Below are 18,662 nucleotides of genomic sequence, written 5' to 3' on the forward strand. Positions count from 1 at the left end.
TTCTTGTCAACCCTTCAGATGACTCATCGAGCCTATATTTTCTGCACCCAAGTGACAATCCTGGTGCTTTGCTAGTATCAGAAATCTTCAATGGAGAGAATTATGTTGTATGGAGTTGTTCGATAACCATTGCATTGACAGTCAAGAATAAGGTACAGTTCATAGATGGTTCGATTGTTTCTCCCCCTTCTAATCAATTTGTCAAATACACAGCATGGTTAAGGGCAAATAAGCTGGTTCTTTCTTGGTTAATGAATTCTATTTCAAAAGAAATAAGAAATAGTTTGTTATTTGTGGTTTCTGCTGTTGATTTTTGGAACAAACTCAAAGCTAGATATCTCAGAAGTGATGGACTAAGAGTTTTCCATCTTGAAAAATCTTTGAGTTGCATAAGTCAGGGTACTTTTTCTGTTACTAAGTATTTCAGTACCTTCAAGACTCTTTGGGACGAGTACATTAGCTATAGGCCATTTCCAACTTGCACATGTGGACAAATGGCAACATGTACTTGCGAACTTTTTAATTTTCTGCAAATAAGACAATAATCTAATTATGTACTTAAATTCTTGGTGGGGCTAAATGATTCTTTTGCCTATGCAAGAAGCCAATTGCTGCTCATGGTTCCTTTACCAAGCATGTCCAAAAAGTTTTCTTTACTGCTTCAAGAAGAGAGTCAGAGGCAACTTACAAATTCTTCTACATATAATGAGATGCATGCTTTGATGGCAAAGCAATTTAATCAATAGAATTACCAGCCAAAATATTTCAAAGGCAAACCAAAGAATTCTACTCTACACTGTACTCATTGTGGTTATAATGGTCACATAGTGGATAAATGTTTTCAGCTTCATGGTTATCCCCCTGGCTGGAATAGACAAAAGGGAAGAAGAAATGAGGTTTCTGCTCATGCCACCATTACAACTCTAGACGTTTACAATCAAAATAGTAGTGAGCAAAAAAAGTTTTGCTTCACTCTAGAGGAATTTAATAAACTAATGGCACTTGCCAATTCAGCACAACCCAATTCTTCCAATTAGATTACTGCCCAACTAGCTGTTAATCTTGTCACCACTTGTCAATTTTTTGGTAAAGTGTTTTCTTGTAATTCTTTTACTTCTAAATCAAATGTTAAATATGATAAAGACATTGACCTCCATTGATATTTGATATAAAGGCAAGGACCTCTTTTAAGATTTGAAAAATTCCAAAAATTTCTCCTAAATTTTCAAAAATTTTTCAGACCACGCCTAAGGTTTCTTTTTAAAACATAAACCTTTATTTTTATTTGTCAAAAAGATAAATTTTTTGAGTAGAAGTATCCCAAAAATCAAATGTTGATGGAGATATGTGAGATTTTTTAAATTTCAAGGAAGATTTGTTGGATTTTTGAAATCTCGTAGGAGGTATTTATATTTTTACTAAACTTCATAAAAGGTTACTAGTCTTTTGCCTTGTTAAATGTATATATGTGGCCAATTCAATAATATTTGGTTTAGTCGAACACGATAAAACCTTAACTTATAAAACAAACACGTCCTATTGAAGGTGTTTTTTAATTTACTAGAAAAAAAAATATGATGCATTTTGAGAATTTTATTATTGGAGATGAGGTGTTTCACTCATGAAAATATTTTGTATGGTTTTGATGGCAAGATTTACAAGAATACATATACAATGCTTATGTTAGGTTTAAGAACAAAATCTTGACAAAGTGACAAACATTTCAAAATGATTATCACTAGCTATAGTTATGAAGAATTGTTAGTCTTGGTGGCTACATCATTATGTTTATTGTGTTTTGATGATATTAACCTATTTGTGGTTCTTAATGTTTTCCTATCTTTGCAGATTATGTTAGTACAGGTACAAATACATGAAGTACTGGATCAAAGGCAAAGATCGGATCGAGTTGACGTCGAAAAGGAAAGATTCAAAGGACACTCACTCGGAAGGACCCAAGCACACCAAAGGAAGCTTAATGTTGTATTATATGTAATAGGGTGTGTGTTTGAGGTAGTTCATGTTGTAACTCTTGCGTTTTGTTTCTTGCATGATTTCTGAGCAAAAGTTGAGCAATTGCACATGCGTACTAGGACACATGAGTTTATCGGATTGCATTAAAATTACAAACTCAACTTTCATGGTTTTTCAAAGCTAAACTTAAGTGTTTGTCAAATGAATCCTAAACTGAAAATATGTTTTCAAAGGGACAAGTTTTCAAAATCTTGGTTTTATAAACATTTTCTTACTTGGTCCCAATTGTGTCAAAACAAGTTTTATGTCCAAAAGGTTCAAAGGAAGTCAAGCATATTTTATAAAGAACATACTAAGCATTTAAGATGCCAAACGAGCTTTCAAACTTGGTTTTCTAAATGAGACATCTTCAAACCTCACTTGGATAAGCACATTGCATCATTAGATCATATATATCTCATTGGCACTTGTCCTAGCATGAGTTAGTGCATTTAGAGGTTTATTTGCATAAAAAACAAGGGTCTAGTCGACCAGAGCAGGGGACTAGTTGACCAGTGATAGCCAATAGCTAAAACATATCTTTCTACCAGTGACTAGCTGACCATTGTAGGGGACTGGTCGACTAGTGGAGTGACTAGTCGACTAGTATAGGGGATGGTCAACTAGTGGGGGTGACTAGTCGACCAGTGAGGGTGACTAATCGACCAGTGGTCTCGTGAACAACGCAATAACGGCTGGAAAATGGCTATTTTTGTTTAGGAATTGCTCTCAACGGTCCAATAACGGTTAGTTGGGTGTTTTGTCTATAAATACAAGTCCATAAACTTGTTTAGCATGGTTTTGATTATTATTACAAGCTTATAGTGAAAAATATCCTTGAATACAAAACTTAGGCACTTTGCATCCTCGTTCATTCATGCACAAATGCTTAAGTTCTCTCTTGCTCATTTATCTTATTTGATTCAATCCTTGAGAGAGTTGTGTGAGGTTTGGTTTGTATTTGTTATTAGCTCAAATTAAAGAAGCATCTCTTTGTAAATCATCTTTTTGGTTGTAAAGGTTCTTTGTGAACCTTTTGGTGAAGGTTCTTGGTTAGCACAATAGGGATTTGTTTCCAAGTGTAGGGTTTGGTACCCGATTTGTAAGGCTTGCTTCGCTAGTGAATGAGTATTCTAGTGGATTGTGAAATCCTTGACTTAGTGCTAAGGCGTGGACGCAGGTTCGGTGACGAACCACGTAAAAATACCGGTGTTATTCTTTCTCTCCCTTACACTATTTATTTTATATCTTGTACATGATTAATATTTATATTATGATAAAATTTCTTGTATCTTGGCAAGAGTTTTTATTTTATAGAAAAATATGTATTTCGTGAAAAGAGTCCATTCACCCCCCTCTTGGACTATATACTCCTAGTTGAGACGATTAACAAGAATAATCATATTTTTAATAGAAAAAAATTTATTAGAAATATGTAACAAATTAAATCCATGTGTTAAGAATGTCAAAAATCATAAATAAAAAAATTAACACATAATAATTATCTTAACTATGATAAAATTACTTTTCCTTTCCTTTTTATTAATATTTTTTAAATTCCAAACGAGATCCATAAAGAAAACATGAAACATGACAAATTTGTTTTTAGTTTTTAGGATATATTAGGGTATCTTTAGTTGTGAAAATATATTTTTAACTTTTTTTAAAAAAATTGTGAAAGTATTACATTGTTTCTAACTTTTTGATATTTGTATAGAAATATTTAAAAAATAATAAAAAAGTTTTTTTCTAACTTTATAAATTTGAAAAATTGACCAATGACATTTTTTATGGTTATTTATAGAATAAAAAATAAAAGATAAAACTATTTTTGACAATTGAATAGATATTTTCTTTTGTATTTTTTTCTCTTATCTCAAAATTTAATTTGTGAAGTAAATTGATTATTTGACAAAGAATAAGAAAAAAACTGCATTATTTATTTCATAGTTGTATCTTATCTTGTTGAGTACTTACTTGTTTTGTTTTAGTCTTTAGATAATGACGTGAAAATGAATGTATTCAATCTTATGACTCACCTTATTTTAGTGGGACCCTACCTAACTTAAGAATAAATTAAAAAAAACTCTAATCTTTACTTAGATAGATTTGATTTATATTATTTTTATTTTACCTTGATATCTATTAATTAAATTTATAAAAAATAAGAAGGATTTGTCATTGTCTATCTCTTAGTTTTCGTTCAATAGCTTCAAAACCATTGATGACTCCTAAGAGTACATTAACATCATAACCTATATTTGACTAAACTTAGCTAACCTATATTTAATACAATTGGTGCTTTGTATAATAAGATACATACTATTAAGGAGTTTTTTATAATTTCTTTGATAAAGTTCATAATATGTTCATAATCAAAATTCAATACAAAAGATTCAATACAAAAGAGAGGGAGAAGGAGATTGCAAAGAGGGAGAAAGAGAGAAGTCACATGTAGGCAGCACACAACTGCAACTCTTTCTTTATAACATAATACAAAACAAATAATCTTCAATCTGCATCTTCCTGAAACCAAAATTGTTGTCATTGAACATTTCGATTTTTGAGCTCTTTTCATTCAACATCTCGATTCGTTGATCTAAAGATGGAATTAATTCAAATGGATAGCACGGTTGGATCCAGAATGATCGAAAACCCTAGAAATGGTTCAATTCGCTTGAAAAACGGACCCAAAACAACTCCAAAAAGCTCAGTCAAAATAATGGTCAAACCAATCAACTATGCTGACGTGGCAGGCTTATATTGCAAGCCTGACGTGGCAGTGGGGTCCACGAGCTGTTGTGCTAATGGGACCCACCCGCTGACGTAGCGATTGATGTGGCACTCCAGATGACGTGGCACTCCGCTGACGTGGCGGCTGACTCAGCAAGCACTGGTGTGGCCGGGTTTTGAGGCGACGGGTCGGATCCGGGTTGGGGACCGGTTCTCGGGTTGACCCGATCTGAGGGTGTCTTCGAGTGGGGTCAGGTTTTCCCCGAGGCGGGTTGAGGTAGTCCGGGCAAGGAAGACGCGTGCAACGCGTGCGGTGCGTGAGGAGCTAGTCACCGGCGCATGGCAAAGCGTCTTGCTCCAGCGAGGCACGTGAGGGTTCGTCTGGACTCCATTTGAGCTCCGGTTTGCACCGTTCTCTTCATCTCAGCCAGCTGAATTTGATGGTGGCCTTAAAACTCAGTTTCAATCCACTAGATAGAGCTCTGATTTCGGGATCACTTCCGATCTGGCTTTCCTGCTCCAACCGGGCTCTGATACCACTTATTAGGACCAGAGGAGCCCATAGGTGGGCTAGCTACACATGGGTGAACACCAACTTGACCCAAAAACTTAAACTTATTGGGTCTTGGATCCAACCATGTATATAAGCCCCCATCATCCATTCTAATTTTCCAATATGGGACAAACTCACAAGTGGAATTCTCAACAATCTCCCCCTCACTTATGAGTTCCAACTGCTTCCCCTTGAACGGAAATCGTCTCCCTTCTGGAAGTAAGCCCAAATCTCCAATAGTTGCTCAAGTGGGCCTTACTACAGGCATCTTACGTGCGTTAGATTGCATTCCACGTGCTTTCGAACCAATCCTACCTCTCACGTCTTGACCCTATTCAGATCCATCCCCAGCCTAGGTGATCCTTATTGGCCTCAGCCACATACTTGGTCCTCCAACTGTTAGCACGTCAGGAGAATTAGCTTCCCGTCTCGACTTTTACGATGTTGCTTACCCAGAGTTACGATCCGTCGACTCTGATACCACTTGTTAGGAACCTGTGAGCAACCAGAAAGAGTGACACCAAAAATTTAATGTGGTTTGGTCAATATCGACCTACGTCCACGGAGCACACACCACAAATTCACTATTTGCCAAAAAACTACAACTCTCACACTCTCTCTCGCTCTCTTCCTCCTCTCTGCTCTCTGAGCTTCTCACTTGTGTATATTACATTCCTCAGCTCTCTATTTATAGAGATGATATTTAAATCAATATTTAATCACAATTAAATATAATCAATTACAAATGGGAGATTTACAATCATGAGATAAATGAAGATTAATTGCAAATTGCGTTCCAACTCTTCACGCGTCTCCAGCTCTGGCTCTCTTGTCTCCAGCTAAAACACGCAACAGCCCAACGAGGGTTTAGCCAGCTCTGAAACCATGATAAAGTTCATAATATGTTCATATATCAAGATTTAATACAAAAGAGAGGGAGAAGGAGATTGCAAAGAGGGAAAGAGAGAAGTTGCACGTAGGTAGCACACAAGTACTGCAATTCTTTCTTCACAACACAATACAAAAGAATACATAATAGAATAAATCTAACCTAATATATGTACATAAACTAACTTTTGTATATATATATATATATCATCTAACGCTCTTAACATGACAAAAGTTGGTAAAATGGCCATATATTGAGTAAGCAATTCAATGTTCTAGGTTACTTAGTCTAACCCAACACTACAAAACCTTAACCAATAAAATAAACACATCCTAATAAAGGTGTTTTTAATTTATGCGATAAAAAGTGTTTTACAAAAGTGTTTTTAATTTATGCGATAAAAAGTGTTTTATAAAATGTATGCTAGAGTTTCACTATTATAGACAACTTATTTCACTCAAAAAAATATTTTGTTTGATTTTGAAGATAAAATTTATAAAAATATACACAATGCTCTTACGTTCAACGTTGAAAGGTTGATAATATCTCTAACAAAAAAAGTTATTAATAATACATAACAATAAAATTATCATATAATAGTTTTATTAATTATAATAATGGAGTTAAAATGTCTTAATTTTTTTATTTTTTAATTATTTATTTTATTATTGTGAATAGAAATATAAGACAAAAGATACTCACTTTCCTCGAAGTTTAGTAAAAAGACAAAAACATTCTTTGAAATTTTAAAAATACTATAAATTTCTCTTGTGGATTTAAAAATGTCACATACCTCTCTTGAGGTTTGCTAAAAAGATATAAATTTTTACTCAAAAAGCTTGTCTTCTTGGGATTTCAATTTTTTATTTAAGATAATATCTCAACATTTAAGTGGAGATGAGTAAAAGAACAAATTCGTTATTTCGATAAATTAACCTAATATTCAAAGAGCCTTAAACATAATCATTTAAAAAATTATAATATTACAATATGGCAATGGAATTTCTAGAAAACTTATTTATATTGCCACATTTAAAGATGAATGAGATTGCTTTTTAATTTTAAATTTTAAATTTTTGGCAGACACACGAATGAGATTATTCAAACCTGAATTCTTTATCCCCATGAATTCTTTATTATAATTTTTGTCCTAATGATGAATATGGAAATATCATATTCGCGTGACAGGCGCCTTCAAATAGACAGCCAGGTAGTCTCGTCAGCGTCAGACCATTTGCCTTGCTTTCTCTTGCTCGGGGGGCGCTTTGACTTCTGCAAAATTTACAGGGAGGGGGGAGAAGAAAGTTGAGGGACAGGGACGATGTGGTTTTTTGGCAGTAAAGGGCCATCTGGGTTCTCATGTTATTCCACAGCCGAGGAAGTTACCGATGGGATCGACGGAACTGGCCTCACTGCCATCGTTACAGGTAATTCCTGCTCTAGATCATCATTAATCATGGAGTTTGTTGTTTTTGTTGAAATATGAGTTCTGGGTTTCTCATTTCTTCATTTTTTTAATCGTCTTTTTACACAATTTCTCATTGTTGACTGGAAGCGTAGAAAAATAATATATGAATAAGCTAGGGACCAATTGCGGTGTTCTTTTGGTTATTGCTGTTTTTGACTTTTTGTTTGCTACTTGGCTCGCCCTTTTGGCCTTCATAGCAATGAGTAGAATTTTGTTTCCATTTAGTTTTTTTCAATTTCCTTTCATCTATTAAATTATTCGATACAGTTTATTTATACACAGGATTCAATACGACTTAACCGAGTAGGAAAAATAATTATGACTGTCTAATTTAGTTCAAATACAAACCTGGTGTACTGAATATTTTCTCCAATCTCACGCAGAGGTTTAATTGCTTTTCCTCATGAAGCTTTGAATCTCGTGTTTCTGGATATGCAGGGCTTCATTATATTAGACAATCTTAAATAGATATTCTTCACTATATATGTTTTTGTGTGTGTGTGAATGTATACAAACTGTGAATCTTGTCCTTGACAGAACGGAAACCATCTTCATATAAGATGCTAAAATTTTAAATTGTGGCATAATTGAAAGAAATCCAGAAACTGATCTAGTTCTGTATTAGTGGCTGCTATTTTCTTTAATTTGGTGGTCCTATTCAAGACAGCTGATTCACAATTAAAATGCTGTGTGGAACAGCACGAACCATTCAATTTGTTCTGGGGCTTTTAATTGCAGGATTTTAGATAATCTTTGGACGCCATAGTATACGCGGGAGTTTGGTGTGAAAAATGCTCAGTACTCATCACTGTGAGGAATAATTCAAATTGTTGAGTGCATGCTATTTAGAAAAGTCCCATCAGAATGGTTGTGGAGGCTCAAGTCAAATTAGAAGCATTAATTTTGGGATGGTATATATTTATTCTGCGCTTCAGCTCTTCTGAAACTAGCTAATTAACTGTTCTATACTTCTATTTGAGTGAGTTCACGCCATAAGAGCCAGACAATTAGCGGACATATTTGAGGCCTTCGTTATCATTTTTCTCATCTCCTTCTGGTTGATGGACACTCTACTGTTGTTTTTTGTTCTCTGGTGGCAGATGGTTTTGCGTCTGGCATGGTGCCGATGACTGCTATCTCCTTCTGTTGCTTTTCTAATTTCCCTTGAATTGTTAGTTTTCTATACATGATGTGTTTTTTCTTTTTTTTTTTTTATTTCCCCCCTTCCCCCCCCAAAAAAAAGTTCTTTCTTCTTTTAAATTTATGCTGAACTATAGTTATACTCTCAGATCTTTTTCCATTCAAATTTAGGTTGGATACTTCTTTATGTGCTCCACCGTTAGTTGCCTCAATTAACTTCTATAAATTCCTGCTGATGACTTGGGAAACACTTGGTGAAATGTGTGTCGTCCTTGGTTTTTAACATTTTGTTGGTAACTTGATTTCTTAAAAGCATATATTAGGACAGCTATGTAGTCTTTTTTGGTACTTTTTGCTAATGACCCTTGTGATTACAGGAGCATCAAGTGGTATTGGCACTGAAACTGCGCGCGTTCTTGCACTGCGTGGTGTCCATGTTATCATGGGGGTCAGAAATGTGGCTACTGGTACAGTGGTCAAAGACACTATTGTTAAGGAAATTCCTGCTGCCAAAGTTGATGTGTTGGAATTGGATCTCAGCTCAATGGCATCTGTAAAGAAATTTGCATCCGACATTAATTCCTCAGGCCGCGCTCTGAACATCTTAGTGTAAGAAAAGAATGGCTGTAATGGTATATTTTTTTGGTTTAGTAGCACTTGCATTATGAATGTGAATTTACCGTTGCATCTCTCTCTCTCTCTCTCTAGATGTGGATTTATACTCTGGTAGGTTGTGTCTATGTCTTTTGCCTGTTTGTTAAGGAATAAGGAGATGAACAAAAGGAGTAAATTGTGTCATCTTTGTTGCAAGTAACAATGCAGGAGTAATGGGGATCCCTTTCACACTTTCTAAGGACAATATTGAACTGCAGTTTGCAACAAATCACATAGGTATGTAAGTTATGCTGTATGTATAATGACGTTTTTTTTGGTTGGTGTGTTGAGAAGATGTTTGTACACTCTGCTAGCTATTGAATGTTTGTAATATTTTCTTTTTCTGTTGACTTTTTTTTTCCCACTCTGGAGGCATGGGCTACACAAATGGGTGTAGCCCTCCTACATTCTTATAAATCCCCAATCCCAATGAATGAGGAGTTTGGTCTGGTCTTTGTACTAACCCTTAAGACTTTTCTAGACAAGCTGGTATTTTTAAAGAACTTCAATTATCATCCAGTTCTATTTTTTAGCTCTTCAAAATCTAATGTAGCATTCTCATGAAAATAGATCTGGCATACTAAAGCTCTGCTCACTTGTGGAAAATAGCATTATTTGTTCCGTTTCCTATTTTCCAAATAATTACAATGCCACCCAATTTTCCACTCCCCCAAATTTGTATATAAAAAAGTTGGAAAACATCATTTAATTGTTTTGTAGATTCCCCAAATTTGTACATGAAAAGTCAGAAAATATCATTTTATTGTTTTGTAGATTTCCTATATAACTCTTGGAAAAATGGTAAATGAGGTGGCAGTCTGTAGTTATTTGAAAATCTGGAAATGGAAAACTATAACTGCTTTCCTCAACTAAACAGGCCCTGGGCTTCTTTGGCAGTTCCTTAAACCTTGTGACATTATTTATCTCAATTTCAAAAACAGAGAAAAAAGCCTCCTTCAACTAAGCAGGATGATTAATGCAAAGTCATCTTATAAACAGGCAAGATTATTGACCCAGATACAGAGTGAATTGTGGTTCATCTATTGTTCCAGTTCCCTGTTTATAATCTCCTTTTGCACTGAGAATTAGGTTACTGTACTGCAGCACTAACCATAAGTGGGGGCTATCAATAAATTTGGAGTTTTCGTTTAAAAAACAAAAAAAGTGTGCAACAGTGGGCTGGGATGGTGGTAATGCTTAAAATTTGTTGTTGTGTTTATAATTCTTATTGCAATTCTTTTTATTTTAATTTCAGGCCATTTTCTTTTGACAAATCTATTGTTGGACGCCATGAAAAGAACAGCTCATGAAAGTGGCAAAGAAGGAAGGATTGTCAATGTTTCCTCAGACTTTCACCGGATTTCTTATCATGAAGGAATTCGTTTCGATAAAATCAATGATCAATCAGGGTAACACTATTCACCTTGATGTAGAATTGGATTATACTCTATGGAGATGGTATTTATGGTTGTCAGTTGTTATCTTTGTTTTATCTTGTAAAACAGATACAAGTATACTAATTGGATATTGCTAACTGTTAGTAGAATTGTGTGTAGAAAGTTCATACAGTAGTTTGGATGTACACAATTTTCACTAAATGACTTGCATTATGTTGTACTTGTTATCTTAACTATTTCCACACACAGCTAGTCCCAAGCCCAGATAAAGGAGGAAGGTAGTGTAGGTCGGCAGTAGCTTACAATTTATCATATCTTGTACTTGTACAACATAATGCAAGTGGGGGCAACTGAGATGGTTTGGGCACTTGCCCTAGTGGTTGGCTCAAGTGGAAAAATGGGGACTGCAATGGTTCCTGGTAATAGGATGTCTTGGATTCGATTTTGCATGAAGGTCAAAGCTAATCCTTGACTTATTGGGAGGGAGCTATGTCGGTCATTTCCTCTCCCAGTTTGGTGTTGTTTTTATGTGTGTGTGTGTGTGTGTGTGTCCGGGTGGAGCGTCTGAAGGGGCTTGTCTAGGTTGAGTCCCAGGCTATCCAAAATAAAGGATATGGTTTTGGAACTTGTAGTGTCTAACAAATTGCACTTAAGGAGGTGTGATTTAGTGGTGGTTAGAGTCAATAGAAGGGGAGGGTAAACTTTGAATAACTTGGTCCAGGATAGTAAGGATTTGACAGCACTCCAACTTCATGAGGATATTGCCCTACATGTAGGGAAGGGGGAAAGGATTATCTACCTGACCACACCTAGCAGTCTTAAGGTTCGGTCGTCGATGTTGTTGCCTCTTGCACAGTGTTCCCAAGAAACTTCTTAATACTCGTGAACATGATTTTTTTGGGGAAAAAAAAAAAGGTTAATTGCATTTTTTACCATCTCAAACCTTGTGATCAATTGCAAAGTTAACCTAAAACTATTTAATTGGAGCAAACTGCACCCCACTGTTATCGGGCATATATTCGAAACAAATTTTGGGATATGATTATCACATGACCCAAATAAAAATTTTGGACTTGCATTTCTGAAACCAAATGGCCACACTATCCTTAATTAAAATGAATGGGGCAACTTGATTTGAGTAGAATTATTTTGCCATCTGTCATCAAAACTGAGTCAAAATATCCCTCAAAGGGTTGTGTGAGATACACAAATTGAGTAGTGATTCCGGGATGGTCAATTTAAGTGATGGGTGTATTATTTGCTCCACTCTGATAGTTAAGGGTGGTTATATGCTCCAATTAAATCTTTAGGTATAGCATTGCAGCTGGCCCTTAATTCAGGCCAGTAAAATGCAATTTGTACTGATTTGGCCTAGTTAGCAAGGAGCAAAGGATATTTTTCAGGAGAGTTATTTTCATGTAAGACACTGACAAACAACGGACCTTGGTTTTTTTTATTTGAGTTTCTCCTGTGTCAGTTGTTTGAGTTTTATTGTTTTTCAATTGCTCAGGGGAAAATCTATAAGAACATAAGCACAAATTTGTAAAAATTTATTGGTTAATAAAATCTTCTCAGATCCTGTTTGTCTGGCTTTACTGGTATCACACCTCAGAGGTTCATATTCATCATTTTTTACCCTTGTATGTCACTTGTGGAACGTGATTGATGGTGTAACTTGTATATTTTAATGTGTTTTTGAGATGCAATAGTTTCTTTTAACTGTGTCTGAACTTTAAGTACAGGTACAACAGTTACTTGGCATATGGACAATCAAAGCTTGCTAACCTTTTGCATGCTAATGAGCTTGCAAGGCAATTAAAGGTACCTGTTCTTTCTCATGGATTTCAAAGAAATAGACAACATTTTCAATAATAAAAACATGTAGAACAAGCTTCTTTTTTTTTTTTAAGCTTTTGCAAAATTTATTGCTTATTCATTTTTTTTCTTGGTTTATTTATGTCATGTCATACTCCTGCTCGTGTCCAACTTCAAAGCAACCTATTACTCTTTAATTTTATATTTTTAAATTAATAGTTAGCAATTGATTGGTTGAGTAGAAAATTGTTCTTAGTTGATATTGTGAGTTGCCGCTGATATGCATCATTTTCATAGAATAATCTGAGTTCTATCCAGTTGTCTGTTATTTCCTCTACAGTAGGTATACCCTTATAGAGAAGCTATATATTCCACTGTTTATAGAGTGGATTGGAAACTTATTATATCTAGGCGCCACCAAGTTTTATTTTTAATCATTTCTTTCTTTTGTGCCTTATTCTAGTTTACTGACAGTCAGGATTTTATGTGCCATGAAGATGACTTAATCAATCCATACTTTTCAGTTGGAACCTTGGTCTTGATCAAGGTACCTGACATTTTATCTAGGTGTTAAGACAACTCTATAGCATTTAAACGGTATACAGAGGAGATTTGTCTATTCTTTATGAAAAAGAAGGATTCTTCCATTTATGAGAGAGAATTTTTTTCATGACCTACCATGGTGAATACAATTATACGAGGAAGAATGGTTGTTTCCTTTCTATGGTTTTCTTTGTTTATGAGATATTTGGTGACACTTTTCATGTGAGTTTTCACTCCTTCACTCCTATCATCAACTCTTCTATCAATAGTTTCATTCAGGGACGAAACTTTCATTTGTCTTTGCTCTGTAGAATTGATCTGTAAATTACAATTCTAATGATGATGCATTATGCCAGCGTTTAGTCCCTACGTCCCATCATATAGTGCACTGTCGTTATATCCTTCATGCTCTTGCGCACTTCTCTCTCTCTCAGGGAGGGGTTGAGGAAAATGTACACCATTGGTGACATAAAATTCCTCATGCTTGTCATATCATATGCTAATGAAGGTGTTTGCTACTTGGAACAGGAAGATGGAGCAGAAATAACTGCAAATTCACTTCATCCGGGAGTAGTTGCTACCAATATTATACGCAGCAAAAGCATTTTCGCTGGTATTTACTATTTTATTTTCACTTGATGTTCTTCTCCACAGCAATCCCTCTTATTCCTACCTCAAAATCCCCGCCTCCTTTTCTAAAGCCGGGGAGGATCCTCACAAGGGGATTTGAACCCTAGACCTTGCCAAAAGGGACCAAGAGACGAACCACTGGGCCAAAGCCCCAGGTTCATTCCAAGCATCCATTCAAAAAACATCGTTTTATCACATGCTTTGCTTATGTGTCGTACACAACGAACAGGCTGAACAGCTGATACGTATCTTCTATTACGATTATTACTATTTTTTTCATTTGATACTAGTTGCACAGGTTCTATACATTCATGCTTTGCTTTGGTGTGGTTACAATGCAGGTATTGTTAACAAGTTTGGTAAATATGTGTTCAGAAACGTTCAACAGGCAAGTTCAATTTAATTAAACTTGTGTAGTACATCTATTTTGATGCAATAACCTTGTGTTGGGAATTGGGATTCATCTTTCAATCTTGATGAAAGGGGGCTCATCTGCTATTTGAACCAGTTGTTTTTGCCTTCGACAGTGAATCTTGAAACACAGTTCATAAGAACACTCATGGTTCATGAAGGCTTAATTGCTTATACTTGATTTGGGTAATTTATTTTTTGTGGAATTTAATTGCAGGGGGCGGCAACAACATGTTATTTGGCGTTGAATCCACAGGTGAAGGGGATTAGTGGTGAATACTTCGTGGATTGTAACTTGGCGAAAGCAAGTTGGCGGGGAACAGATGTTGAGTTGGGAAAGAAACTTTGGGATTTCAGCATGAATTTGGTTAAGTAATGCACCTAAAAATTATATAAGTAAGAGCATGATTGCATGCTTAAGGACTGAAGTCTTCCTTGAACTCTTTTTTTTTTAAAAGAAATAGAAAATATCATATTGTGTTTTGGATTTTTGATCACATGTTTAGCTGATTGGAAATAATCTTTATTGTTCTTAATTCTCTTACAAATGTTGAAAGATTAAAAAAGCAAGATGATAATTTTATAGTTCTTTGGAAAAAAAAGGCTCATAATTTTTTTTCTATAAACTGTGCGCGCAAAATTAATTAATAATAATAATAATAGCTTAAATGAACGGCCAAAGAGATAATCTACAAACTAATTAATTATGGTAAAACCTGCTTACGCTAATCAACTATAGTGAAGCCTGCTAGTATGCATCTGGCAGGAGCTTCAACCACACACAGTAAGTACATAGATACATATATGAAATCTAGCGGGCCTTTTGTTTTTTGTTTGTATGTTCTTCATTTAAAATTTCAGTTTATTCTATTTTCCAAATTAAACAAAACATAATTTCTCTCTTTAGAGCGTGAAGTGATAGGAGTAGTCTCATCTTCTTTTGATAACAAAAAAAAAAAGGAAAATAGATGAAAATAGGTATTTCCTTCCAATCTACCCAAAGCTAAACTTCAAAAGCAAATGGAATGGCATTTTCTCTTGTTCTTTTGTCTAACCAAACACAATTTATCAGAAAGAATTGAAAATCTAAGAAAAAAAAATCCTAGAAAAGGTTTTGTATCAGTCAGTGGATGAGTTCTCTAGATTTGATAAGTTGGATTACTTTGAAATGGCAACATGTATCACTGGCTGCCCTGGACATTACCATCCTTGGAAAGCCAGAGATGCATAAACTTTGGTCCATTTTCTGCATAGGGAAACTTATAGACTCCCTCGTTTACAATCACCCAGTTGCAGTCGAAGCAATGGCCCCTCAGGGTGTATGCCCAGAAGAACCCGTTCATGTCGGCTCTCACGAACACATAGCACCAGTGTATCGGGGCAAAGAGCTGGTTGAAGGACCACCATACCGTCTGCCTCCGCTGCAGCTGCTGCAGCTCTCTCTTGCCCTCAAAGCTGCACATGTAGAGCACTGGTGTGTCGCTCTTGTTTGTTATGGTCACGTTCACTCGGGGAAACAAGGTGGCCGGAAGTTCCAATGAAGAAGATGGGGATGACCAGAATGAGAGTAATACTAGGAAGATGGTGGCAGTGTATTTTATGGCGGTGCTGCCACCCATTGTGGCGGCCGGGAGGGGTCTGTAAAGATCCGAAGTGCGTGTATATATGGAAATGAAGAGAATGGGGGAGGAAGAAAAGGAATGGAGGGGAGAAAAGGAGGGGTTGGGCTTGGTCTGTTTTGGTTATCTGTTTTATCTATTTGTGGGCATTTTTTGAGTTGCTTCTGTAACAATATAACTGAATGGAGGGGAGAAAAGGAGGGGTTGGGCTTGGTCTGTTTTGGTTAGTTGTTTTATCTATTTGTGGGCATTTTTTGAGCTGCTTCTGTAACAATATAACTGTTAAATGCTTTCATATTTAACCGTTTCCAACTGTCATCTTTCACAATGTAGTTTTTCTAAAATCCAAAGTTAGAACCCTAATTAAGTTTTATCCATATACCCACACAAATCCAAATTCAAAATCTCTCCAACTAAAAAAATTATAAGCTAACCCTAATACATTGTTAATCATTTCCTTAATCACATCAAATTTTATGCAATTAAAAAAACCCACAAATTACATTCCAAATTACATCTCATAAACCACATCCATAAAATCAAAACCAACATTTATATACTAAACAAAGAAAAGAGGTGGGGGTGGGGTTGGGGGGAGGAAAGAAGAATGAGAAGCTAAAGAGAATTTCATCAATATTTAACCTTACTATATCCAGAGTAGTACTTCTGAAAGGCCTTGGGAAGATAAACAGGCAACAAGAACGCAAACAGATTGAAGCACCAAAACGCCATGTTCGCCACCGCGAGCGCCCTCCCGACGTACAGTCTCCTGGCGGAGCCGCCGTACTCTTCGTCCACCTTCCCGATTTCCGTCCTCAGCCACTCCACGATCGTGAAGATCCTCCGCGAGTTGTAGAACACCGGTACGAACACCCGGATGGGAATCGAGAACCGGTCCGAGAACGCCAGTCCCTCCATGAACACCTGGCTCGAGAGGAGGAACACGTGCGGCGCCGCCGCCTTGATCCCCTCCTTGTCGCCCTCGAAGATGCCCTCGAAGATGTACGCGATCGGGAGGAACAGTCCGACTAGGGCTCCGATCAGGACGTAAAGGCGGAGGATCTTGTTCTTGGGGTCGAAGACGGTGGAACCCTCCGACGAGGGGGTGCGGTTGGGGAACGCGGCCTTGGAAATGAAGTACATGTAGACGACGGAGAAGACAACGAATGCGAAGTCTTCGAGGCTGACGAGGCCGCTCGCGGAGAAGACGACGACGACGGCGAGCGCGTTGAGCTGCCGGAAGGTGAGGAAGCGGGCTCCCCGGCCGCGGGGGGAGGGTTGATGGGGGTTGCCCGCGGTGGAGGTCTGGGAGCGAAGGTGAAGCCCTGGGTCTGGGTCATCTTTGGGTAGGCAAATGTCGCCGGAGGGACCGACGCCGCCGGACATTTCTGGGTTTTCGGTTTAAAGGTCTTTGCTTTTTGGTCTTTGGGTTTATAGGTTGAATTGGGGAACTGGGTTGGGGTTTTGAAGCATGAGAAGAGGGGGTTTCATGGATTGAGGTGGGGTGGGTGTTTCTTGATCTAGTGGGTAAGAGGAGTGTGTGAAGGAAAGTGGGAGAACTTTTCTCGGGAAACTGAGGGAGAATTTGAGGGAGGGGTGTATGGGGTGGAAGATTAGGTGAGGAGGGAGTACAAATGGCAGGAGGTGAGGGAGTGAGTAGATGGGGGGGCTGGGTCAAACATGCTTTGGCTGCTTGAAGGCCTCTAGATTTGGTGTTGAGGAATGTGCAAATCCATGGCATTCTCATGCTAAGCTCACATTTTTTTATTCCCTTTTTCAAAAATATTGTGTAAATTTTTCCATCTTTTTTTTTTTTTGGATTACACACTGGGTATCCACGTGTCCGTTTTACGGTCCACGTGACTAATCCTGCGCCCCTTGAAGTTGACCCCACAACTCCAAAAGGAAGGTAAATTCAGGAGTTCAGGAATGGAAATAAGCTCAAGAGGGTTTGAACACCTGATCTCATGAGAGGCACTTCCGCAAACCACACTACCACCTGAACCACACCCTGGGGAAATTTTCCCATCTCTTGGTTGAGTGTAATTATGCTTCTTTATTTGAGGGTTTTAGCCTTCATTCTCTCGGGTATGCCTAATTTTTGTACATACCCATTTTGATCTATACAATTTATCATTACCGATGAAAAAAAAAAAAAAAGTTCGACCTTAAAATTTCAAAGAGCTTTAAATCTTTCCATTCTCGAATCTTCACACCTATTTTTTAAGATGGTATGGGATAAGACAATTACAACACATACTAAGTATAATTTACAGTTCTAAATTTGAGAGAATAATGGGCATGAGAAAGTGGTAATTTTTACAAGCATTCATTAAGAATTTTATTTTAATGGTAAACTTGCAGAAGAAGAGTATTTTAGATATAATGAGAAAAAAAATTGAGAATTAAAAAAATGTCTTAAATTGTCGCCACTTAATAAAAGAAGTTGCTGGGTTATTATATTAATTATATTATTCACAAGAACTTCATTTATTTTTTGTTAAAAACTTGTGTTCTCATTACCACAAATGATTTTGATGCTTGTTTAGGGTCAAAGTTTTAAACATCACTCACTATAGATGGAAGTTAGAATTGGTCACAAATTAAATTTGAAATTTTATCCTTAACAATGTACACTGCTCTAGTGAGGTATTATGTATTTTAGACTCTTTCCGTCCTTCGTTCGTCCAAAGTGTCATATACCCATTCTACCAAGATCTAATATCATAAGTCATGTCGTTTAAACTTAGTGGAAAACTTGTTTTCGAGTATCTAGGCAAGGTTTATACCAAGATCA

The 18,662-nt window shown here is 36.6% G+C and overlaps 2 protein-coding genes across 2 annotated transcripts; one reads left to right on the forward strand and one right to left on the reverse strand.

Moving 5' to 3' along the window:
* The first annotated feature begins 7,352 nt into the window (after positions 1–7,352).
* LOC131146962 (short-chain dehydrogenase TIC 32, chloroplastic-like) lies at positions 7,353–14,738 on the forward strand. The gene is made up of 8 exons (XM_058096856.1): positions 7,353–7,615; positions 9,174–9,405; positions 9,608–9,687; positions 10,706–10,859; positions 12,590–12,668; positions 13,734–13,818; positions 14,177–14,223; positions 14,464–14,738. Exons 1-8 carry the CDS (start codon positions 7,510–7,512, stop codon positions 14,620–14,622), a joined length of 942 nt encoding a protein of 313 aa, XP_057952839.1. The 5' UTR covers positions 7,353–7,509; the 3' UTR covers positions 14,623–14,738.
* A 1,580-nt stretch (positions 14,739–16,318) lies between these two features.
* On the reverse strand, positions 16,319–18,024 carry LOC131146963 (uncharacterized). Its single transcript, XM_058096857.1, has one exon. It carries the CDS (start codon positions 17,249–17,251, stop codon positions 16,496–16,498), a length of 756 nt encoding a protein of 251 aa, XP_057952840.1. The 5' UTR covers positions 17,252–18,024; the 3' UTR covers positions 16,319–16,495.
* Positions 18,025–18,662: the final 638 nt, after the last annotated feature.

The sequence above is a fragment of the Malania oleifera genome, chromosome 13 (assembly GCF_029873635.1).
Source record: "Malania oleifera isolate guangnan ecotype guangnan chromosome 13, ASM2987363v1, whole genome shotgun sequence".
In the NCBI taxonomy this organism is placed as follows: domain Eukaryota; kingdom Viridiplantae; phylum Streptophyta; class Magnoliopsida; order Santalales; family Ximeniaceae; genus Malania; species Malania oleifera.

Excerpts from the sequence above, each read along its gene's own strand:
- LOC131146962 (XM_058096856.1), top strand. The coding sequence starts at position 7,510 with ATGTGGTTTTTTGGCAGTAAAGGGCCATCTGGGTTCTCATGTTATTCC. Across the intron at positions 9,406-9,607 it reads CGCGCTCTGAACATCTTAGT|TAACAATGCAGGAGTAATGG; the intron begins GTAAGAAAAGAA and ends CTTTGTTGCAAG. Across the intron at positions 13,819-14,176 it reads CAGCAAAAGCATTTTCGCTG|GTATTGTTAACAAGTTTGGT; the intron begins GTATTTACTATT and ends GTTACAATGCAG.
- LOC131146963 (XM_058096857.1), bottom strand. The coding sequence starts at position 17,251 with ATGTCCGGCGGCGTCGGTCCCTCCGGCGACATTTGCCTACCCAAAGAT.